General features: G+C 59.8%; 2 protein-coding genes across 2 annotated transcripts; one reads left to right on the forward strand and one right to left on the reverse strand.

The window, feature by feature from the left end:
* Positions 1-158: 158 nt before the first annotated feature.
* Duoxa2 (dual oxidase maturation factor 2) lies at positions 159-3,530 on the reverse strand. The gene is made up of 6 exons (XM_004835805.3): positions 3,175-3,530; positions 2,200-2,257; positions 1,852-1,986; positions 1,412-1,625; positions 983-1,197; positions 159-519 (listed from the first exon to the last, which is right to left on the reverse strand). Exons 1-6 carry the CDS (start codon positions 3,319-3,321, stop codon positions 326-328), a joined length of 963 nt encoding a protein of 320 aa, XP_004835862.1. The 5' UTR covers positions 3,322-3,530; the 3' UTR covers positions 159-325.
* On the forward strand, positions 3,435-21,007 carry Duox2 (dual oxidase 2). The gene is made up of 33 exons (XM_087181351.1): positions 3,435-4,340; positions 4,589-4,678; positions 4,878-5,042; positions 5,594-5,781; positions 5,869-6,070; positions 6,159-6,325; positions 6,591-6,651; positions 6,753-6,849; positions 7,350-7,440; positions 7,856-7,958; positions 8,476-8,639; positions 9,060-9,235; positions 9,341-9,459; positions 9,738-9,875; positions 10,048-10,161; positions 10,267-10,469; positions 10,599-10,784; positions 12,092-12,317; positions 12,392-12,485; positions 13,579-13,766; positions 14,406-14,475; positions 14,686-14,769; positions 15,156-15,334; positions 15,412-15,642; positions 15,779-15,878; positions 16,633-16,682; positions 16,914-17,041; positions 17,283-17,436; positions 18,156-18,388; positions 18,606-18,764; positions 19,059-19,214; positions 19,305-19,433; positions 19,662-21,007. Exons 1-33 carry the CDS (start codon positions 4,097-4,099, stop codon positions 19,782-19,784), a joined length of 4,812 nt encoding a protein of 1,603 aa, XP_087037477.1. The 5' UTR covers positions 3,435-4,096; the 3' UTR covers positions 19,785-21,007.
* The last annotated feature ends 2,530 nt before the right edge of the window (positions 21,008-23,537 follow it).

Raw genomic sequence — 23,537 nt, forward strand, 5'->3', positions numbered from 1 at the left:
CGCCCCTCCAGAGCCTGTCTGGGTCTCGGGTTTCTCCAGCGCAAGGAACCGGCTCAGGACACAGAAGTGGGCCGTCCCGGCCCAGTGAAGCCTCCCTCGGGCGTGTGTGGCGCCGAACCCGGAAAAAGTATGGAAATTAATGGGCGGGGGAAGTTTTTTAAAACAAAAGAAGAAAGTTTATTTACAGCTCGCTCCAGCGTGCACAGCGCCGCGTCCCCGGGGGGTTTCCATCGCTTGGGGCGCACGGAGTCCCTGGGGTGCCCCGCCCACTGCCTGCAGGCGCGCCAGGTCCCCCGGCGGGGAAGAGTCCAGAGGTGGGCGCCCTTCACAGTTTTGTGGTGATCTTGAAGTCCGGGGGCGCGAACTGTGGGTGCAGCGGGTTGCTGAGGATGACGGGCGAGCCCGCCGTCGCCAGGCCGCAGCAGTCCGGGGCGCTCTGGTCTAGCACGGCGCGAAGGGAGCTGGGCCAGGCATAGTGGAGAAGCACCACGGCCGCACCGAGCAGCAGGCACAGGATGCCTGCGGGGACGGAAAGTCCGGCGGTCAGGGCTCCAGGCCAGAGCCGGGGCTGGGTCTGCCTCCTGTGGAGGCGCCTCCTCGAGTTTCCTCCCCAAACCCTCGGCCCGCGCACGCGCCCACTGCAAAAAGACCTCTGCGGATTGCAGGATGCACGCCTTCTCTCGCCAACGGGGCAAGACGCCGAGCCCTTCGGAGCCCCCTCTATCTGTGAGATGGGCGTAACCGTGCCTCTATCTGTGGTGGCACACATCTGTGATCCCAGGGCTCCGGAGGCTGAAGCGGGGCGCCGCGAGTTCGAGACCAGCCTGTACTACATAGCAAGACCCTGCCTCAAAAACCAAAGCAAACCAGACTAACCAAAAGCCATTGACCCTCTGCCTTCTGAACTACCGAAGCGTCGGTGGTCTCTTTGTGGACTGCAAAGCGCACGCTCCCGGCCGCGCGCGCCCAGCCCTGCCCTCACCCGTAGCCAGCGTGATCCAGAAGGCGGCTCCGTAGCCAGGCGTGAGCGCAGCGGAGCCGAGGCGGAACGGGCACAGGGGCACGCTGGAGACCGAGGCGAAGGAGAAGACGGCGAAGAGTGCGAAAGCGCCAGTGACCAAGAGCGCCAGGCCCCCGTAGAGCGGGGCGGGCATGGAGAGCAGCGCGTTGGCGAGGACCCAGAAGCAGAACGCCACCCTGCGGGGACGCGCGGGGGGCGTGAGCCGGACGCTGCGGGCTCGACGGGGCTCCCGCCGCCTCGCTCGGCCCGAGTCTGGAGTGGAGCTCCGGGCCCCCACAGTCCGTGCAGACCCTAGCGCGCTCCAAGCCCGCGCGCCCCCTAGGGCCAGCGCACGGAGCCGGGGGCCTCCGTGCCCCGCTCGGCGCACCCCATCCCGCGCCCCGCGCTCACCACAGCGTGGCCGCGGCGTAGTGTCCGGCCAGGTGGTACTGGTGGTACAGCCCGCAGGGGCTGCTGGGCGTGAACTTCTCGGCCAGGTACAGCACCGGGTCCGGCAGCCCCTTCTGCAGCGCGCGCACGTACTCGCGGTGGTAGTCTTCGTTCAGACGCCAGGTGAACTGCTCGTTGTAGTCAATGGTCTCGTTCAGCTGCTGCACTGGAGTCCCTGCGGGGGACGTCGAAGGTCTTGAGGTTGTTCAAGGCCAGCAACCCGGAAACTGAGCCGGTTCAGACAGGGCAAGTGGCAGTGGGGATGGGTTTGGTGGTGGTTGGGGAAAACCCAAACCCACGGAGACCAAGTGCTTTTGGAGCCGAGGGTGAGAAAGGTCCTCGAGTTCCCCTCTGCCCCGACCGTGGGATCGCCCAGGCCCGGGAATTCACTTGGCCCTCACCTTTCAGTGTAATATTAATGCCTACCAGGCCCACACTCAGGCCAACGCGGGCTTGAACATGCTCGGCACTGAAGGCTTTGTAGGACGTGTTGGTCCACACGCTGCCCACGAACCACTCCCCACTGAAGTGCACAGCTGTGGAAGAAGCGCGGGGGAGATGGCGCTGGCAAGTGGGATTGGAGAGGGCAGAGAATGCTGAGGAGGAGGGCCAGGGGCCCAGGAAAGAGCAGCATACGAGGTGGGAAAAGGTGGCAGAAACCACTCCCACTTTCCTACTTTCCCGGGGGCCGTCTGCCCACCTCCTCCCTCCCGACCCCACTTCCTCCCCGGGAGGCACCACACACTCACCCACAATTTCTCCCCCTATGAACAGACTGAGCAGCACTCTCGCCAACCAGAACCAGCGCTGCAGGAAGAGCGGTTCAGGTCAGGCTGGGCTCAGCCCGACCAGCCCAAGCAAGACCTCTTGACTCCACTCCACCTCAGTCTGATTGCACTCCTGACCTTTCCAGGCTGATGTCAGGTGTGTTCTTCCTGAAGGTCCCCGGAGCCACTGACATTTCAGATGTTTTCCGGTCCTGCACTTCGACCTCCCCAGCCTCATTTCCAGGTCCACCCGGCCTGGCAAACTCCAGGCTCCTTCCCTCCCGCCGCCGTGTGGCGCCTGCCCCCTTCCCTCCTAATCCAGTCACTGCCTCAGTGAGTCCAGAAGTGCTGGGGAGGCAGGGGTCACCTCCCCCAGAAGAGGGAGCCTGGAGGCCAAGTAGAGGAGGTGGAAATGCTGAGAGGCTCAGTCGCACCTGTTCCCTGGGAAACTAACAAAAATCAAGACGTGGGGCCTGGGACTTAGCTCAGTGGTGCCGCCGCCCGCCCCGAAAGCGCAAGGTCACAAGTTCGATCCTCGGTACCAAAAAAAATTCAAGACGTGGGAAGACTAGATGGGGGGGCACCCTACACATTTCATCACCCCAGCGCCAAGGGGAGATAGCATCTGTGCTGCTGGCACCTGTCCTCTGGTCCCCAAGGTTGGCACTCCATGCAGAGGGCAGGACAGGAGTCCACTTGCAGTCCCTAGGGAGGCAGGAGGCCCCTGCAGCACTGACCGCATGCCCTTTCTGCAGCAGCTTGGCATTGTTCATCCAGGGTCCCACTCCAGGATATCTTGGATGGGGCGGATGGGGGGTGGTGCCTGCTGCACCAACACCCTGGAATTTGCTCCTCCTGACCCTCGGTTTGACTTCATGGAGACCCTTCCTCATTCTGCCCTGGAGACTGCTGCCCACGATGCGCACACCCCACTCCGAGCTTCCAGCAGCCCCTTACCGAGTGGCCCCGGATCCCAGGCAGGATGAGCAGGAAGCTGCCGGCGAGGGCGCAGAACACCACAATGACGATGAGCAGCGGGACGCTGAAGCCTGCAGCGCGCTGTGGCTGGGGGTAAAAGGGTAGCACCCCGTTCCACAGAGTCATCTTGCGACGGGTCCAGCAAGTTGGGGGTCCCGAGACCAAAGAGGGTGGTCGAGTCTGTGCCACTAAGGAAGCGAAGTCTGGCTGTCCTGGAGCGCTCTGGGGTGAGCCACCAAGCGGAATTATTTCTCAGTGCAGTGGCCAGCTACTTTCCTGGCTGTGCCAGCTGGCGGGAGACCCAGACCCCTTTTATAGGCTCACGGCAGCAAGCAGGGCTCTTGTCGAGTCAAGTCCCAGGGTCCCAGCCTGGCAGAGGTTATGCAAATGAGGGGTGGGGTGTGATATGCAAATGAGGGCCTCCCTCTACAGCAGGAGGGCAAGCCCCGGGTGCAGATATTCACACCTGCCCCTGTCTGCTGGAGGTGACACCCACGCAGCGGTGAGACTGAGGACCCAGGGAGCAGGTCCCGGTGCAGTCGGGAACACTGAGGATCCGAGAAGTGGAATACAGGCAAGAAGCGGAGCAGAGAAACAAAGATTACAAAAGAAGGGTCCAAACTACCGAGGTGGGACCCGTTTGGGACCTGACCTTTCTAGCCCTCCCCTTCCTGTGCTGGCGCTCATAGAGCCAAGGGTGGGTGGGCTGCAGGTCCCGGATCCTGGCTCCCTGGTCTCTTCCCCCTCCCTGCCGCCTGCTGCAGAAGCAGTGCCCAAGCCGAGGAATTGGTGTGGGGGGTTCCAGGGTTTGGGCCAGCACCCTGGGTGGCTGGGCCCGTCCTGCCCGTGACGGAAGTGCCCCCAAGGAGTCCAGTGGTCAAGGTCAACGCCTATGGGGTGAATGACGGGTGGAAACTTCCTCTGCTGTGTTGGAACGAGCGGTGGCCGGATGCGGGGCCTCTGTGATGTTTCTAACACTTTTACTCCCAGAGCTCACACAGCCGGCTCCCCCCTCCAGGGGCGGCCCTCGGACAGTCGCTGTCCCTCACCTCCCTCTCCAGGCTGCGGTGTCGGCATGGTCCGAGCAAGACCACAGGCACTGGTGCTCCTGGGGGCGCTGCTGACTGGATCCCTGGACCCAGGGGGTAAGTAGCAGGTACCCTAGCTGTGCGGTGTCACCCCTTGTCTCCCGGGGGTGTGCAAGGAAGAGGGGCAGGCAAGAGGCTCCTGAAGCTGGAAGGTGGGCCAGACCTCTGCAAAGGTCAGCAGGATGGGACACTTCCCCGGGCAGCTTTGACACCGTGTTGTCACTGGAGTCGGGCATGCGGAGGGGGACGGACGCGGGGGCGGGGGGGCGTCTGGGATGCGCGCTCAGAGCGGACTCTGCCCACAGGTGGCCAGGACGCGCTCTCGCTGCCCTGGGAAGTGCAGCGCTACGACGGCTGGTTCAACAACCTCAGGCACCACGAGAGTGGCGCTGTGGGTACGTGTGTCCCACACACCCCGCGTGCAGAACCAGGGGAGGGCGCAGGCAACACGCAGCCCGACTGCCGGGCGCCCCGCTCTTACGCACCCCTGGGGCGGGGATCGGTAAAGCTGGTCCACAGGGAGGCAGACGGTTACGAGTACGTATTGTTGGGGATCCAGCGCCCTGAGCGAACCCGACTCCCCGCCGCCTGCAGGCTCGCGGCTGCAGCGCCTCGTGCCGGCCAGCTACGCCGACGGCGTGTACCAGGCCCTAGAGGAGCCCCTGCTGCCCAACCCGCGCAGGCTCAGCGACGCCGCCACGCAGGGCCGCCCCGGGCTGGCTTCGCTCCGCAACCGCACGGTGCTGGGCGTCTTCTTCGGTGAGTGCAAAGGCACAGGCCGTAGGGGTGCAGCTGGGGGTCGCCTTTGGGGCAAAAGGCGACGCTGAGGCCTAGCAGGTGCTCCGCGCTGCGCCTGGGACCTAGTCGAGATTCCCGACCACTTTCTCCCCTCCCAGCAGCCTGCCTTCATCTCGGAAAGATTTGAGGTGTTAGTGCAGGAGTATTTGCTCCCCTGGTCTTTTCTTATCATTTACTTCAAACCAGAGGGCGCCACAGGACCCCCGTTGTACCTCTTAGGGACCAAGTTTTGAGCTACCTCCTTCCTTTACCACTTTGCCCCACAGTGGGGGACTGAAAGGGGGAACCTTTGCTTTGACTGTATCATTTGATCTTCATGACAACCTTCTGAGAAGGATGAGGGGATGTTATATTCTCATTTTGCAAACTATAAATTCAAGGCTGACTGGGACTAAGCAGCAGCCCTGGGGCCGGTCCTTGCACTAGCCCTCGGTCTTTTGACTCCTGGGAACTACGCTGGCTCTGCGGGGCGGGGCCACCAACCCACCAGTCTGTGCCCGACGCGCCCGCAGGCTACCACGTGCTGTCGGACGTGGTGAGCGTGGAGACCCCCGGCTGCCCCGCCGAGTTCCTCAACATCCACATCCCGCCCGGAGACCCCGTGTTCGACCCCGACCGCCGCGGGGACGTCGTGCTGCCTTTCCAGAGGAGCCGCTGGGACCCCGAGACCGGACGCAGCCCCAGCAACCCCAGGGACCCGGTGAGGGCCGGGCCGGGCCGGGGCGGGGCGGGGCGGGGTGGGGCCCCGGGGCGCCCGGCCTCCCTGACCCCCGGCCCGCGTCTCCAGACCAACCAGGTGACCGGCTGGCTGGACGGCAGCGCCATCTACGGGTCGTCGCACTCGTGGAGCGACGCGCTGCGCAGCTTCTCCGGGGGGCGGCTGGCGTCGGGGCGCGACCCCGCCTTCCCGCGCGAGTCGCAGGACACCCTGCTCATGTGGACGGCGCCGGACCCCGCCACGGGCCAGGGCGGGCCCCGGGGGCTGTACGGTGCGGGGGCGCGGGCGGGGGCGGGGGGAGCGGGAGGATGGGGCGCCCCCCGCGGCCGCTCCGCTCACCGCGCCCCCGCGTCCCGCAGCCTTCGGGGCCGAGCGCGGCAACCGCGACCCCTTCGTGCAGGCGCTGGGCCTGCTGTGGTTCCGCTTCCACAACTGGTGGGCGGACCGGTTGGCTCGGGACCACCCGCGCTGGGGCGACGAGGAGCTGTTCCAGCACGCGCGCAAGAGGGTCGTCGCCACCTACCAGGTCCGCGCCGCCTCGGCCCCGTCGGCCCCATCGCGCGGCCGCCAGAACACGGGGCGGGGCGGGGGCGCCTCCTCCTGGGCGCGATTGGGAGGCCCGGGCTGCTCACGGGAGAGACTTCGCCGTGGTTGTTATGAAGGACCCCGCCCCATCCTGTGGTTCCTGGGGCCCCCCCAGTTTCTGTGTGAAGTTCCTCCGGGGTGCGCACGCCAGCTCCCCCTGCCCAGCCGGCGCCACCCTGCTCCTCTGTCCCCTCTGTGACCCACAGAGCATTGCTATGTACGAGTGGCTGCCCAGCTTCCTGGGGAAGACACCCCCAAAGTATGAAGGTGAGGGGTGGCCAAGGAGGAGAGAGGCTTGCGGGAGGGGGGGAGGCTGCTGGCCCGGGTGTCTCAAGGCCCCCTCGTGTGCCCTGTTTCCCGCGCCCCAGGTTACCGGGCGTTCCTGGACCCCAGCGTCTCCCCGGAGTTCGTGGTGGCCTCGGAGCAGTTCTTCTCCACCATGGTACCGCCCGGAGTGTACATGAGGTGTGGAGGGGCTGGCGCCAGTGGAAATGATAACCAGTGGCCTTGTGCCCTGGGGCCTTTCACAGACCTCTTCCACCTTTCAGTTGGGGGGGGAGCCGACTTTGAGGGCCAAAAACATCACCCTAGGGTGCGAGGTTTGGTCTTGATATGGAAACTCACTAGCTTTCCTAATGTCAGAATTTGGGGGCCGAGGATCTGGCTCAGTGGTTTCGCCGCCTGCTGCACAAGTGCAAGGAGTTCGATCCCCAGTACCAAAAAAAACTAAAAAAAGAATTTGGATCGCTGAGTGTTGTGTTCGTGGGTACCCTCCCCGCGTCTCTCCCTCCCCACACTAGACAAACAGCTCACTCTGCCTCCAGTAAAATACACCCCCAAATCCCTGTACACTCAGAGAAGTTCAGGGACCACCCCTCAACCCTGGCCACGCCCTTCTCAGCCCCTCTCAGCTTCCCATCTTAGCTTCCTGGATTCCCTCACCTTGTCCCCCATCTGCACTGCAGAAATGCCACCTGCCACTTCCGGAAGGTCCTGAGCGAGGGTTTCCACAGCTCTCCAGCTCTCAGGGTCTGCAACAGCTACTGGAGTCGGGAGGTCAGCCGGGGTCAGGGCCAGGGTCCGGTGGGATGGGTCCAGGTGGGTGTCTTCACACAGTGGAAAGCAGAAATCTTGGTTCTTGGTTGTTGCTGCCACCCATTGGTAGGAGATGAAGGGCAGAGAAAACTATCTGCGGACAAATGCTTAGGAGAGTCTGGGAATAGCAGAGTGTGGTGGTTACACACTGTAGGAGTCACACACTCCCAGCCACTCAGGAGGCTGAGGCAGGAGGATCCCTTGAGTGCAGGGGTTCAAGGTTAGCCTGAGCAACACAGCAAGACTCTTTTCAGAGAGAGGGAAAGACTTGGACTGGCCAAGGGCCCCTTGTCCTAGGTGCACCAGTCTGGGGTGAGAGAGTCTGATCTTGGGAGGGGGACTGAAAGCCTATCTTGAATGTGCTGTTTATTTTCAGAACCCGAATTTGAATAGTGCGGAAGAAGTAAATGAGCTGCTGCTGGGAATGGCCTCCCAGATTTCGGAGAGGGAAGACAGAATCATCGTGGAAGATCTGAGGGGTGAGCTCAGAGCAAGATGGCATGGGGCTGGGGCTGGGAGCCCGGGGGCCCTTCGGGTCATCAGAGTGCAGAGCTGGGGTCCCTAGGAAGCGGGGACGAAAATACCCACACGGACGTCCGCAGCCATTAGAAAGAAAGGGAGTGTGGAGGCTTCTTTCTTCCTTTCCGGTTTTGTGTTGTTCTTAAGTCAAGAGCAAGTGTCTGAGTGGGGGAGGATGGAGCACCTCAGTGTCTTTGGGGCCTAGTGAGGTCTTCAGAGGTTTTCACCCAGTCCCATCTCAAGGGTAGGGGGCACAAGGTGGAACATTTTCTGCTTGGTGCCGAGAACCATCTTGAATCATAGAGAAACGGTCTTGTCAGAGAAACTGGCTGTGGTGACACTGGCGATGTGGGCCTCACACCAAGGCAAGGTTGAGACAGGCACAGGTCTCACGGAAGAGTGCAGCGGCTGGGGCAGTGCCCGAGCACTGGACACTGGGGCCGGCGGGACAGCCCTCAGCCATTCTCTCCCTCCCAGATTACTGGCCTGGCTCTGGCAAGTACTCCCGCACAGACTACGTGGCCAGCAGCATCCAGCAAGGCCGCGATATGGGCTTGCCCAGCTACACCCAGGCCCTGCAGGCCCTCGGGCTGCAGCCCCCGAAGAACTGGAGTGACCTCAGCCCCTTCGTGGACCCCCAGGTCAGGAATTGTAGGGGCGATGGTGGCAGCTGAAGCTTTGCTGTGCCAGTGCTATTCCGACTCCTTCCATGTTAACTCGATTATCCACATGGGAATGGCATAAGGCAGACCAGCAGCGTCCCCGTGTCACTGTGTGACGTCCCTAATAGCTCCGCTGTCCCACTGTTGAGTCACCTCTGGGCAGCTGCCACTGTCCAGCTCCTGGGGGCCCCAGAGCTGCTAGTCACTGAGGCCAGGCACTGGGTAGTGGTGGGCATGGGATGTGATCCTGGGCACCTGACAGTGGCCTCGCCACGGCAGAGACACACTCATCCTCCTAGCAGATGTGTGACCACCCCAAGGGCTCCCTGTGTCTCAGTGGCTATGCACGTACACACAACACACACGCAAACACACACTTGTTACTGCCCACGGTCCCAGGTGCTGGAGGCCACAGCCGGTCTGTACCACCAGGACCTGTCCCGCCTGGAGCTGCTCCTGGGGGGGCTCCTGGAGAGTCATGGGGACCCCGGACCCCTGTTCAGCACCATCGTTCTCAGCCAGTTTGTGCGGCTTAGGGATGGCGACCGCTACTGGTTTGAGAACAGCAGGAATGGGTAAGGCCGCAGGCCCCACACCCTTCCCTCCCGCTCTGGGTCTTCACATCCAGCTGCTTGGACCTGGGTTGGTGGAGGCCTAAATCCCCTCCCTCCCCACCCCAGGCTGTTCTCTGAGGAAGAGATTTCGGAAATCAGAAACACCAGCCTGCGGGACGTGCTGGTCACTGTCACTGGGTTGAATGCAGGGTCCCTGCAGCCCAACGTCTTTGTCTGGCAAGAAGGTGAGTGGCCTGAGACCCCACGGGGACAGTGGTCAGCCCAGCCGGGGAGGCCAGCGTTAGGCCGGTCCCTGCAGTGTGGACAGGGCAGCTCCAGGACAGGCGGGCTGGGAAAATGCTGGGAGATGGGACAAGGAGGGGGACTGATAGGAGGAGCCAGTTAGGGAGTCAGGGATGCCGGCTGGGGAGAGTGGAGGACACGTGGTACTCTGCGGGACAAAGGACGGGGCTGCCCAAGGAGCAGCACCTTTAGACTCGGGCCTCTCCACCCTGTCCCGCAGGGGGCCCCTGTGTACAGCCGAAGCAGCTCACCACAGAAGGCCTGCCCCGCTGCGTGCCCCTCACTGTGATTGACTTCTTCGAGGGCAGCAGCGCAGGGTATAGCCTGGTCATCATTGCCCTCTGCTGCTTCCCGCTAGGTGAGCATCTCACCCCCGCCCCGCCTCCCCTCTTCTGGCCTCCACCTCCCCGAGACCTGCTGGCCTGCGGAGCCTCCTCCCAGGTCCAGTTCCAGGGCAGGCTGGGGAGGGGCCCGGGAAGAGAAGGCCGGAAGGCGAGTTCTCCTCCCCACCGGCCTCTGGTACCCTGCAGTGAGTCTGGTCGTCGCTGGGGTGATTGCCCATTCCCGGAACCGACAGCGCAAGAGGCTGCAAAGGCAAGGCAAAGAGAGTATGAAGAAGGCAGCAATCAAAGGCGGAGTGATGGGTGAGCCGAGGCTGAGGGCCGACGGAGGAAGGGAGATGGGCTTGAGGAGGACACGGAGGAAGCTGGCTTCGGGGCTCAGTCGCTGCCCAACTGTCCCCACCCCAGCGATGGAGTGGCCAGGCCCCAAGGAGAGGAGCTATCCCGTCACCGTCCAGCTGCTCCCGGACAGGAATCTGCAGGTCCTGGACAGCCGACTGTCTGTGCTGCGCACCGTGCAGCTGCAGCCCCCGCAGCAGGTCCACCTCATCCTGTCCAGCACCCATGGCTGCCGCACCCTGCTGCTCAAGGTCCCCAAGGAGTACGACCTGGTACGGCCCAGCCTGCCTCGGCTGCTGCAGGCCAGTGCTAGGGACTGGCCCTGACCCCCTGAGGCAGCTTCCCTGTCCTGGACGGAAGCCCAGCTCTGAGCATGGCAGTGGGGCCTCCCTGTCACCCAGGTGCTGCAGTTTAACTCGGAAGAGGAGCGCGGTGCCTTTGTGCAGCAGCTGCAGGACCTGTGCACATGCTGGACCCTGGGCCTCCAAGTGGCCGAGATGGGCGAGAGCCAGCTGCTCAGGGAGGCGGTGACCAAGCAGCAGCGGGGCTGCATCCTGGAGATCTTCTTCAGACACCTCTTTGCTCAGGTAGCACACTGCTTCCTGCCCTCTGGGACGGGCTCAGCCTAGGGGAGGCTCCAACCCAGACGCAGACGGCCTGGCTGGGCGTGGCCTGGCTATGCCACGCACTAGCTGCGGCATGTGGTAGAAAAATACCGTGTGTGTTTGAGTTTTAGAAAATGGGGCTGGGGATTTAGCTCAGTGGTGCTGCCGCCTGCCTTGCAAGGGCAAGGTCCTGAGATCGATCCCTGGTACCCCCCCAAAAAAAAGAAAATGTATTTCTGTGAAAAGTACAGTGCCATGAATCCGTCTCAAAATACTCAAGCTCACTTAAGACACTCATCCCATCATCCTTGTCACTCTCTGAAGCAGGTCTGGGAGTGCTCTTTCCTGAGTGTCTAGTTGTGCTCGGCAGCGACATTCACACTAGTTTTCGTCCCACCTCATAAAGATGCTCAGGAAAGAGGACTCCAGAGCTGGTGCGGAAAGTGGCAAGAACCATGAGATACGTGTGTTTAAAGCAAAGGGGAGGATTTTGAGGGGGACTCATGGCAACGTGACTTTTACTGTAATACAAATTTTTTGGTATCGGAGATTGAACTCGGGTCCCTGTGCTTGCAGAGCAGGTGGTAGAACTACTGAGCTAAATCCCTGGCCCTACATTTTTAAATTTAAGCGTTTTCCCCTCAGCCCTTGTACTCCCTTTCCTCCTCCATAAAGCAGTGATGAGAGCGGCTGTGAGGGGCTCTCAAAGGCTGGTGAGCACTGGCCCTGCACCTCCTGTGCTTGACCTCACTTGGGAACTTGTTAGAAATGTGAATCCCCAGACTGAGTGAGGGGCTCAGGCTGGGTGCAGCAGTCTCTTTGAACGAGGCCTCTGGGTGGTCCTGGAGCAGGCTCGAGTTTGAAAACCACTCTGCTGTGCACTGCGCCTGGCCTGAGCACGCTGGAGGCATTTAACAAATGGTCGTTACGTGTGACTTTTGAACTCCCCGCACACGGACAGAGACCCGATCTCAGGCACCCGGCAGCCCCGCTGAATTGGAGAAAGAGCACACATAGCCCCGGTCTCTCCGGCCTGTCCGCCATGTCTGCCGCCAGCGTCTGCCTCTAGTGTCTTTCCTTGTGCCCCCAGCTTTGCCCCTTTGCTGCCCCCCAGCTCTGTCCCTATGGCGTGGCACTTCTGGGAGAGTGGTGGGCTCTGAGTCCGTTCTTGCTCTAGGAGCGCAGAGCCCCAGGAGCATGGCTCCGCCTTTCTCAAATGGACTCTGGGGCCACGTGAAGTCACTGACCTTTCCCCTGCTCTCCCGTCCTCTGCCGCTGCCCGAGTGCAGGTGCTGGACATCAACCAGGCGGACGCGGGGACGCTGCCCCTGGACTCATCCCAGAAGGTGCGGGAGGCGCTGACGTGCGAACTGAGCAGGGCTGAGTTTGCCGAGTCCCTGGGCCTCAAGCCCCAGGACATGTTTGTGGAGTCCATGTTCTCCCTTGCCGACAAGGACGGCAACGGCTACCTGTCCTTCCGGGAGTTCCTGGACATCCTGGTGGTCTTCATGAAAGGTGGGGCCTGTCCGGGGGTGGCAGCCATCTGAGGAGCCTGTGAGCAGGCCGGCAGCTGCATGTACTCTCCCCAGGCTCCGCAGAGGATAAGTCTCGTCTGATGTTCACCATGTACGATCTGGATGGGAACGGCTTCCTCTCCAAGGATGAGTTCTTCACCATGATGCGGTATGGGCCGAGCCATCCAGTGTCCTAACCCGAAAAGCAGGGCAGGTCAGAGGAGGGCAGGCGGGTGGGCTGGATTTCGTCTGCAGGCGGACAGGATGCTGTGTCCCCAACCCTCAGAACATCGGGCTTCCAAACTGGCCTGGCAGACTCCTGCGCAGGCAGGGTCTTCCTCTGCACTGCCAGCGTCAGCCAGGGAGGTTTCACTGGTTCAGAAAAACCAAGCCACGGTGAAAAACCCAACACTATGACCAACCTCAGGAGTCCTCTCACCCCTTGGATGCCTTCGGACCTTCGTGAACTCTTGCTGCACATCTCACACAGTGAAATGCTGGATGGATGACCTTGGTCACTCAGTGTCACTCCTCATGACAGCCAGCAGGAGAATCCAGGACAAGGCCGCTACCCTGAGGGCTGAGCTCTCCCTTCTCGCCCTGTAGCTCAGTGTGGGTCTTGCTTAGTCTCTGTGGGACGGTGCTTTGTCACACGACAGTCGTGCTTGCTGCACTGTTTGGGCCCAGCTCTTCTCTGCTGGCCTTGCACGCATTTGCGTGGACAGTTTGTCCAAGCTAAGGAAAGAGTGTGGCCACAAACTGCCACTGTGCTGTGAGACTGAGTGGGCAGACGCTCTCGTCTGTGCCCCCGGGTGTTGTTCCCTCTGCTTCCGGGCTGTGCGAGCTGTGTGCTGCCACAGGAAGCAGCTACAGCCCCTGCCCAGCCATCAGTGAGAGTGGGGTCCAGGGCTGGCGTGGGACACATCCACAGAAGGGTGTGGGCAGAGAGCCCACTGCAAGAGAGGGCCGTGAGCCCCAACACCTCCCTGCGCGAAGTAGACATTCATCCCCAGCAGCAGATCCCCATTTGAGGGCTGCTTTCTGTAGCTGGTCAAGGTCACCTTCAGTCTGCCCGGTCTTGTGAGCTGTGGCCACCGCCCTACCTGCCTTCGTGTAGACCGCAGGCTGGACCAGCACCTGCCTGGTGCCATTTCCTGGGTTACCGGTAACGACAGCAGACAATCGGAGCCTGCCCCACCTTGCGCCTCCCCACGCCTGACCTTGTGGGCAACAGGCTGGTCTGTCTCGGTCCCCCACCCCAGGTCCTTCATCGAGATCTCCAACAACTGCCTGTCCAAGACCCAGCTGGCCGAGGTGGTGGAGTCCATGTTCCGGGAGGCGGGCTTCCGGGACAAGGGGGAGCTGACATGGGAGGACTTCCACTTCATGCTGCGGGACCACAACAGCGAGCTCCGCTTCACACAGCTCTGCGTCAAAGGCGGCGGTGGAGGTGTGTGAGTGTGGAAAGAGCGTCTTCATAAAGACAGTTCCCAGTGCACAGGCCCTGGTCTTTCTCTTCGGAGTCCTTGGTGCCTGAGATTGAGCCAGGTGTGCTGTTAGTCCACCATATACAGCTGTCCAGGTTGCTTACTGCGCGGAGATGCTCGCTGAAAGCCAGCCTCACACCGCTCGCAGCCCAGAGCAGTGTCCTGGCTTGCACCCAGCTGGGGCAGAGGTGTTATTTTCTTTACACAAAGGACATAAAAACTGGCACATGCCTGTAATTGCAGCACTTGGGACCCCGAGGCAGGAGGGTCATGAGCTTGAGGCCAACCTGAGCTACTAGCAACTTCAGGGCCAGCCCGGGTTACATAGCGAGAGCCTGTCTCAAAAAAGGGAAGAAAGAAAAAAGATGTCAGGCATCCATCTGCCCAGAGCGCACCCCTTTCTCTGATTGCTCAAAGTGGCAGTGCTGCCTGCTCAGTGTAGTGGGTGCCCAGTGTGGAGGAGAAAAGGACTATAGCCAGAGCTCGGGACATGACCAAGCCACCAGCAAGTGCCCTGGCAGCCTTTCTAGAGGGTCAGGCGGCCCTGCACCCCACCCCACTGCCCCCAGGGGAGCCAGGCTAGCCTCTGCTCTACTTTCCAGGTTTTGGAGACGTCTTTAAGCAAAACAGCAACTGGCGGGTCTCCTTCATCACTGGGAAGCCAGGAGAGAGGTGAGCAGGGGCGGCGCTGGCCAGTGTGCCTGGCTCAGGCCCTCCCCAGTTGCAGCTGCCATTGCCGCACCCAAAACTGCTCAGGAGCTGGGCTCTCTCCCAACACTCCAGGCGGCAGATGAGCCACCTCCTGCCTGCACCCCAGGCTTTGGGCTGGCAGTTCTCCAGGCTGCAGAGACACAGGCTGAACAGGCCCCTCCCTTTCTGCAGCTCCTGCCCCCAGGACCTGGCACCCCCTGCCTCAGAAACCCTTGAACTGGGGGGTTCTGGGCTAAAGAAGAGGTTTGGCAAAAAGTGAGTGTTCCCCAGATCCTGAGACCTTCTGAGGCATGGAGAGACGTCTAGAGGCCGGGGTGGCTTTTCATTCTCAATCCCTGAACCTGGTCCTTCAGGCAAAGGGCCTGGCTCAGAAGGAGCATCGGGAGGGTAGTGAGGACTCTCCTGGCTCCTGGTGCAGGGAGCAGGGTGGGGGATGCAGAACAAAGAGGAGACGAGGAGGGGGAGTCACAGGAGGGTTGGTAAGGCAGGCAGCGACAGGCGAGGTCGGAGCAGGGGCTGCCTTCCTTCCTTGTCTTTTATGGCTGGTCCTGACCCTGGAGGTCACCTGGGCCGCTTGCATGGGTGGCCCTGGGGACAGGCCAGGGACCTCCTCTTCCCTCACCTGGCCCCTCTTGCCGCAGGGCGCTGGGGCCGCCTCCCCGGCTGTACACCGAGGCGCTGCAGGAGAAGATGCGGCGTGGCTTCATGGCCCAGAAGCTGCAGCAGTTCAAGCGCTTTGTGGAGAACTACAGGCGCCACATCGTGTGCACCGCCATCTTCTCAGCCATCTGCGTGGGGCTCTTTGCAGATCGCGCCTACTGTAAGAGCCCAGGATGGGGGGGGTAGCTCTCACACCCTGGCCCCGCGCCATGCTCATCCACCCACCTCCGGCCACAGACTACGCCTTTGCCTCGCCACCCACGGACATCGAAGAGACCACCTACGTGGGCATCATCCTGTCGCGGGGCACGGCGGCCAGCCTCTCCTTCATGTTCTCCTACATCCTGCTCACCATGTGCCGCAACCTCATCACCTTCCTGCGGGAGACCTTCCTCAACCGTTACATCCCCTTCGACGCCGCCGTGGACTTCCACCGCTGGGTCGCCATGGGCGCCGTCCTCCTGGCCAGTATGCGGCTCCCTGGCAGGAACAGCGAGGAGCCCAGGGATCCTTAGTTCCCGTCTCTCCTCCCTGCGTCTCCTCTGTCCCTGGAGGCTGGGGGAGTGTGGGCCCCACGTGGCATCTCTGACATGACCTCTTTCAGTCTTGCACAGTGCCGCCCACATGGTCAATTTCTACATCTTCTCAGTCAGCCCCCTCAACCTGCTGGCCTGCGTGTTCCCCAACGTCTTTGTGAATGACGGGTCAGTTCTGGGGTCTTCTGGGCCTTGGTATTAGAGGAACAGATGGCCAGGGACCCTCTCCTCACGGAGTGAAGGTGCAAGGGGACCCACTTGGGCTGGCTGAGGCGGTCACCTTGCCCTCAGGAAGGGACCTGGCTGGGACTTGCCAGGCAGGTGTTCAGGAGAGGAAGCCCGACACTCTTTCCCACAGGTCCTTGGCACACAGCTTCTGCCATCTTGGTTTACCATCCATTCACTGGGCAGGCACTTACGGGCCACTTCCTTGTCAGTCATCCAATGCCAGAGAGTAGGGACATCAAGACAGTCACTCAACAGACATGTATTGAGGATTTACTCTGCCCAGTGTTGCTGTGTGCCCAGGAATGGAACAGTGAACAAAACATAAGCCCCTGTAGAGCTTCGAAAATAATAAATGGAGGGCCAGGGATTTAGCTCAGTGGTTCCACTGCCTGCCTCGCAAGCGCAAGGTCCCGAGTTCGATTCTCGGTACCAAAAAAATAATAATAATAATAAATGGAGCACTCAAGGAAGCAAAGGGAACCGCAGTAAGAGAGTTTAGAGTAACACAGGAGGAAAATGGCTGACAGTATAGAGTGGGGGCTGGGCGCCATGTTCCTTGGGAGCTCACTGGGCCATCTGGCTGGGAGCCTTCTTACCTCCACAGCCAGGGCCAGCAGCAACAGGGTCAGCCTGTGTGTGACATTGGTGGCGTCCTCCTGCCCCAGCTGAAGCTCACTGTGTCTCTGCCCCACAGGTCTAAGATTCCCCCGAAGTTCTACTGGTGGTTCTTCGAGACCATTCCAGGTAGGAGTTGGGGAGGGGTGGCACCCGGGGGTTCCTCTGAGGACCCCTCCCCAAATATGCACTGGTCTCTAGTGGCTACAGGGTCCCTGTCCAGCCACCTGGACCAGCCTCAGCTCCAGCTCCTCCCGGGGGCCCTGGAGGGATGAGAGGGCGGAATGACAGAACACTCTGGTGTATGTCAGCCCAGGCTGAAGTCCCCAGGCAGCTCTCTGACTGTCTTCCTATCCCTAGGTATGACAGGGGTGCTCCTGCTCCTGGTCCTGGCCATCATGTACGTCTTTGCCTCCCACTACTTCCGTCGCCGCAGCTTCCAGGCCTTCTGGCTGACACACCACCTCTACGTCGTGCTTTATGCCCTGGTGAGGGGTCCTCTGGGCAGGGGGAGGCAACTTGGGATGGGATGGGAAGCCGGTAAAGGAGGCAGCATCGGACCCTAGCTCTCAAACTGAGGTCCTGGGATCTGTAGCCTCAGACTCAAACCTCTGCCACCAACCCGTGCACGCAGCCCAGGCCCAGCACCTGGGAAGGAAGTGCTGGGGCGAGGGGGACGCAGGCGAGGCCTGGCTAGGCCCCAGCTCTACTAACTGGCTGTGTCTTTAGCTCATCATCCATGGCAGCTTCGCTGTGATCCAGCTGCCCAGTTTCCACATCTACTTCCTGGTCCCGGCCATCATCTGGGGAGGGGACAAGCTGGTGAGCCTGAGTCGGAAGAAGGTGGAGATCAGCGTGGTGACGGCCGAGCTGCTGCCCTCAGGTACTGACCTGGCCTGGCCTGGGTGCGGAGCACCAGTCGTGGGTTCCTCAGCCACGCTGGAGCCTCCAGGCCTCCTGACCCCCTCACCACCTCGCACTCTCTCAGAGCTCTTGCAGCTTTCCTGGTGGGAATGCAGCCTCCGAAAGGGCTGTGCCTGGCCCCCAGGGGACCAGTGGGGCAGCAGTAACTGTGAGGAGGCAGCAGAAAGCAAGGCAGGAGGAACTGATGGCAATAAAGACCCCAACAAGGGTGGCCAGCTGCGGGGGAGGGCAGGCCAGGAAGCCATACATCCTCTCCAAGCAACCCCATCGGTGACAGGCAAATGGCCCTGAGTCCTAAGTGGGGATTTGTGTCACTGTGGAGGGTGGTGGAAGATGATTTAGATGTCAGAGCAGCATCAGGACACTCACTGTAAGATAAAGTGAGGGACATCTGGTAAACTCCGAGGGGTTCCAAGGGTCCTCAAGTCCCTTCATCCTGCAGGCTGGGATTCTCCATGGATAGAGAGGAGAAAGAAGAAGGGCTGAACAGGGAGCAGAGAAGCCCAAGTCCTGTGTCATCCAGGACACAGAAACAGACTCTCTTACTCCCACCCCCAGTTTCCCAGACCCTGTGGCCCTGGGACACTCCCTGGGCCTCAGGAGTGTGGGCCGGACAGGTCAGTCCTGAGGTACCAGGAGTGGCCTCTGATCTCTCCCCTTCCCTGCTCGTGACCCCAGGAGTGACCCACCTGCAGTTCCAGCGGCCTCAGGGCTTCGAGTACAAGTCAGGACAGTGGGTGCGGATCGCCTGCCTGGCCCTGGGCACCAATGAGTACCACCCCTTCACACTGACCTCCGCGCCCCATGAGGACACGCTCAGTCTGCACATCCGGGCAGTGGGGCCCTGGACCATGCGCCTCCAGGAGATCTACTCACCCCCGAAAGGCAAAGGCGGTGCCACCTACCCAAAGGTACCCTGCTTCTGGGTCTCTGCTATGGCAGAGGGTCCCTGCTGGCCTTGCCTGAAACTAGATACTCTGGCCACCCAAGACCAGGCTAGGAGGGGGCCAGGGTGCCCCCAAAGAGGCTAGGGTGTTCTGTCCTCTCCCCTGGGAACACTCCTGCCCGATCATGGCCTCAGAGCTGCGGTAAGGCTAGGCTCACCTCCTCTCCCTCTCCTCTTGGCAGCTCTACCTTGATGGACCCTTCGGAGAGGGCCACCAGGAGTGGCATAAGTTTGAGGTGTCTGTGCTGGTAGGAGGGGGCATCGGGGTCACCCCTTTTGCCTCCATCCTCAAAGACCTGGTCTTCAAATCATCCTTGGGCAGCCAGATGCTCTGTAAAAAGGTGAACGTCCCTCCTCCTTTCTTCGGATTGGGAGCAGGTGGCCTGGTGGCTCCCCAGCGTCACCACAGAGGGGCATGAGAAAGCTCCTGGCTCCCAGGTGCTGGCTGTGCAGGGCCCATTCACACCCAGCAGCTGAGATGCCAGGCTTGGAGGGACAGAGGGCAGAGGTAGCCAGAGGCCTCTGCTGGCGTCTGTCCCTTGGAGGCCGGTAGCACCTGACAGAGCTCTGCTGCCTGTGGGTGCCTGGGGCTTTGCAGTCCGTCGGGTGAAAGCATGTATCCCCTATGTCCCCAGATCTACTTCATCTGGGTGACTCGGACCCAGCGGCAGTTCGAGTGGCTGGCCGACATCATCCGGGAGGTGGAGGAGAATGACCACCGGGACCTGGTCTCCGTGCACATCTACATCACCCAGCTGGCCGAGAAGTTCGACCTCAGGACCACCATGCTGGTAGGTGGTCGCTGCCAGGCGGGGCTGGGAGTTGGCCCAGGCATCATCGGGCATCGGCGGCCTGGCTGTGACCTCCCGCGTCCCTCCCAGTACATCTGCGAGCGGCACTTCCAGAAGGTGCTGAACCGGAGTCTGTTCACGGGCCTGCGCTCCGTCACCCACTTCGGCCGGCCCCCATTCGAGGCCTTCTTCAACTCCCTGACGGAGGTGCACCCACAGGTCAGTCCAGCCCACAGCCCAGGACTCTGCTCTTCCCGGCCTCAAGCCCTGTGCAGCTCAGTTCTGAGCAGAGAACCCCACCTCCGGCCCTGGGATGTTGGAGGTGTTGGAGGAGGACTTCACCCCGCAACAGCTCAAGCCTCCCCTCGGGGCTGGGATAGAAAGCAGGTCATGGTGGGGAGCAAGGGTCTCAAGGGTCTGGCCTCTCCTCTCTCCATCACCTGGCAGGTGTGCAAGATGGGGGTGTTTAGCTGCGGCCCCCCAGGCATGACCAAGAATGTAGAGAAAGCCTGTCAGCTCATCAACAGGCAGGACGGAGCCCACTTCATGCACCACTATGAGAACTTCTAAGCCTGCCCTCCCTCCTCCTGCTTCCGGTTTCCTGCCCGGGTTCTGTGGCTCATGTCGCCCCTCCCTGCTGCTCAGCTCCCTGAGGGCCCTGTCTGTCCCATGCTCTGAGGAGAGAGAGGAGCCCTCCTCACCCCCAGCCTGAGCCAGGGTGGGTTGTACCAAGCCAAGTGGGAGGGGCCAATCTCTGCTTGTGAGACTGTGGCAGTAGAAGTATACAACATCGGCTTCTTTCCATGAGTCCCCACTTCTCTGTGTTGCTTCCAAGTTGATGTGTTGCTAAGGTAGGAGGGAGTAGGGTACCTCTGAGCTAGAATCTTCCCGGGGCCCAGCTGGAAGCCTTGTTGCCTCAACCCAGTCCCTGGGCCTTTCCCCTTCAGCTCCAAAGAGGAACAGCCCCACTCCACCCCTTCTTGCTCCCACAGGGCCAGGAGCTTGAGAAGGATGCCAGGGAACAGAGGTGCGTCCGGCCCTGAAGTCCCAGTGTCCACCCTGATGCCCGCTGCCCTGACGGCCTGGCAGGTCCCTCTTGGAGCCCGCTGGGGCAGCTCCTGGGTCCTGGCACAGGGGAACCCAGCTTCCCTGCCAGATTCCAAAACTCTCTCAATTCCTCACTTTCAGAGCAGTTAGGTGATCAGATTTCCTGGTTTGTCTAGGACACCTGCAGTTTTAGCCCTGGAATTCTCATTCCGGGGAAACTCCTGTGTCCCAGCAGATGAGATCAGGTGTTGCCTTACACTGGAGCTACCCTGGATGTCACCTCTGTATCCATGAAGACCCTTCCTTTCCCGGCTCTTTCCTAGAAAGCTGAGCCATATAACATATTTTAGATTGAGGCACAGTTGCATAAAGTGCACAGACCTTGAAGTAACCACGTAGCTCCTACACCGCCACCCAATCAGGATATAAAACATGTCAATAATTCATCGCCCTCCAAAACTTCCCTCGTACCCCCTTCTAGTCAGTCTCCCCCCAGCTCCGAGAAGCTGCTACTGATGTGACTTCTGTCACGTGGGCCTGGGTCATACTGAATGCATTCATTAAGACTGGCCTCTCCTCGCCCACACCTGTGTGATTCATTCATGGTGTGTGTCTGTCCATGGTTTATTCCTTCTTATGTAGAGATTGCACCACCATTTGTTTATCTGTTCTTCTACTGGTGACATTTGGACTGGTTTGTTTTTGGGGGCAGTTGCTAATTACAAATAAAGCTGCTGCGAACATTCTTGGATGTAATGTTTGGTGAATATCATACACTCATTTCCCCTGGGTATATATCTCTCGCCATGGAATTTCTGGGTCATGGATTTCTCCAGCCCAGAGAATTTGTAACAGGGACATTTCCACATCCCTGAGCCTGCCCCCTCTCCCCACTCCATTTATTGAGAGGCAGTTGCATCTGGTTCCCGAGCTTCTATAGTGAAGATATTTCTCTGATGAAACTGGACCAACACCAGATAAGGATGCAAAAGACCTGGGATACTAACGCTGACTTTACCTGTGAATGGTGCAGAAGAAAACCCCTGAACTTAGCTGGGAGCATGTGCTTATGTATTCAGATCTCTTAATACAGAGAATACACTGAATACAGTGAGGGCACTGAGAAGTCAGATAGCAATGCTGTCCTGATGATTATGCAGATGAAACATAGACTAGATTATATAATTGCAGTGAGTGCTGATTATTCGTCCAGTGGTTTACGAACAGCACCGCACCTCCTGGCTTCCAGCCCTGCTGCCCCTTGCCAAGTGGCACCGGTCATTTATCCTGGCCTCCAGGTCCTTAAGCCTCACCCATAGCTTTATTTCCAGATCTGACCCATTAGTGTCTTCTTATTCCCTTCTGAAAATTGCGTGACATGTTTCTGATCCTAACTCGCCTGTCCCTGCTAGACTGGCCATGGCGACACTCTATGTCCCTCTTCTGCCCTGACCCCTTCCTCGCCAGGGGAAGTAAAGCTCACTGAAGATGCTGTGATCACTGAGGACATGCCCAGCTGGATGGTGGGACACGCCATCATGACCTTGAGTCACCATGGGTGGCACTCAGCTGGCCTGGCTGTGGATGTCAGTGCTAGATATGTGTTCCTTCACGTGGCTCGGACACTCTGACCAACCCTGCAAAGATTCTCAGAGAACCACTGAATGAGGGCCAGCAGGCAAGAACTTACAAGCATGTTAGAGCATCTCTGGCCTGGCCATTTGCAGAGCCCCAAGCTGATGCCACCTTTTCGGAAAGTCCCCCCATACTCTCCTAGGGCAAGGGCAGGAAGGGCAGCCCTCGGGCGATACACACTGGGCTTGAGAAAATGAAGTCACCAACAGCACAGGAGTGCGGGAGCAGAGGTCACTCTCTGGAAAATACATATTACAGAATGACTAGGGGAGATGACTCAGAGGGAATTTGTGATAATTTTTATACTAACAAAAAGGAAGCAAACCTTCTCCTGTCTGGGTTACAGATGTTGGCCTAGGGCCCTGGACAAAGCCCAACCCAAGCCTTGTCTCAGGGATAGGATGAGGGTGAGACTGAAATAGACTCAGAGAAGGAATCAGGTGGGACAGGAGAGGAGGGAGGACTGGGGCCAGAGGTGAAGGGATGAGTGTAGGTTTTCATAGAAAGAGTTGGGGCAGGTGGAAAGGGGGGTGCTGGCAGGAAGTGCTGGGCTGAGCTTGGCAGGAGAATGAAGTCCGAGCCATTGCCCTTCCAACTGCCCCAAGAGAGGGCTGGGCAGATGTGCATCCCTCCCACCTACCTGCTAAGGGCTTTTAAGTGGGAGGAGCCAATCCAGCTTAGTATTTAGGAGCAGGAACTCTTGAATCAAACTGGGTTTGAGTCCTAGAGAGGTGACCTCCAGCAAGCAGATTCTTGGAGCCTCAGTTTGCTCCTCCACTGAATGGGTTACCGTGAGTATCTGCTTCACAGAGTTTGGAAAGGTCCAACAAAATAATTCAGCAAAGATGTGCTGAGCATCTATTTATTCTATCATCTATCTACCTATTTATCTCTCTCTCTCTCATCATCACCATCTACCTGCAGTCCTGGGCACTGAACCCAGGACCTTCACACTGAGCTACATCTCCAGTCCCTTCTCTTTCATTTTATTATTTTTCTTAATTTTGAGGCAGGCTCTCATTAAATTGCTAAGTCGCCCAGCCTGGGCTTGAGTTTGAGATGTCCCTGCTTCAGCCTCCCTGAGTGCTTAGAATGACAGGCATGTGCCGCCACATGTGGCAGTGAGCAGCTGCTATGTCCCAGCCACAGACCTGACTCCTGAGAAACTTACATGTTAGTAGAAGCACACAGACAGTAACAGGATGAAAGGAGAAAGAGAAGATCCGTAAGTGCTTTGAAGATAATAAAATGAAATGGTAGTGACTAACAGGACCCTTTATATAAGATGGTGAAGGGAAGACCCCAAAGAAGTTAATGACAAGATTATAAGGCCCCACACACCCATAACAGCCTATGTGTGCCCAGTGCCACTATAAGTTTGTGAAACATGCAGCTTATTTAGTCCTACTCAGCAGGTATTACCAGAATCCCCATTTTAGCGGTAAGAAAACTGAGGCACAAAGAGGCTTAAACAGCTGGCCGCCGCCTCCCTCGCTCCCTGAGCTCGGGGCGACACGCTGAGGGCAGCCACAGAGAGCGTCTCTATGTGACAGCGGTTCTGTTGGGCCTGGCTGTCTGGCTCTTGCACTTGGCCACCCGCTCTTATGGGCTCTTCTGCAAGGGGCTGACCCGCACGCTGCT

This window comes from Heterocephalus glaber, unplaced genomic scaffold, assembly GCF_053883595.1.
Source record: "Heterocephalus glaber isolate CG9 unplaced genomic scaffold, H.glaber_assembly_v1.0 deba00000122, whole genome shotgun sequence".
In the NCBI taxonomy this organism is placed as follows: domain Eukaryota; kingdom Metazoa; phylum Chordata; class Mammalia; order Rodentia; family Bathyergidae; genus Heterocephalus; species Heterocephalus glaber.

Bases quoted from the DNA above. Each gene is read 5' to 3' on its own strand.
- Duox2 (XM_087181351.1), top strand. From the start codon at position 4,097: ATGACGGGTGGAAACTTCCTCTGCTGTGTTGGAACGAGCGGTGGCCGG. The intron at 10,162-10,266 runs GTGAGCCGAGGC...TCCCCACCCCAG, and splicing joins AATCAAAGGCGGAGTGATGG to CGATGGAGTGGCCAGGCCCC. The intron at 16,683-16,913 runs GTAGGAGTTGGG...TCCTATCCCTAG, and splicing joins GTTCTTCGAGACCATTCCAG to GTATGACAGGGGTGCTCCTG.
- Duoxa2 (XM_004835805.3), bottom strand. From the start codon at position 3,321: ATGACTCTGTGGAACGGGGTGCTACCCTTTTACCCCCAGCCACAGCGC. The intron at 1,198-1,411 runs GTGAGCGCGGGG...GCGTCCCCGCAG, and splicing joins TACGCCGCGGCCACGCTGTG to GGTGGCGTTCTGCTTCTGGG. The intron at 520-982 runs GTGAGGGCAGGG...CCGTCCCCGCAG, and splicing joins CTGGATCACGCTGGCTACGG to GCATCCTGTGCCTGCTGCTC.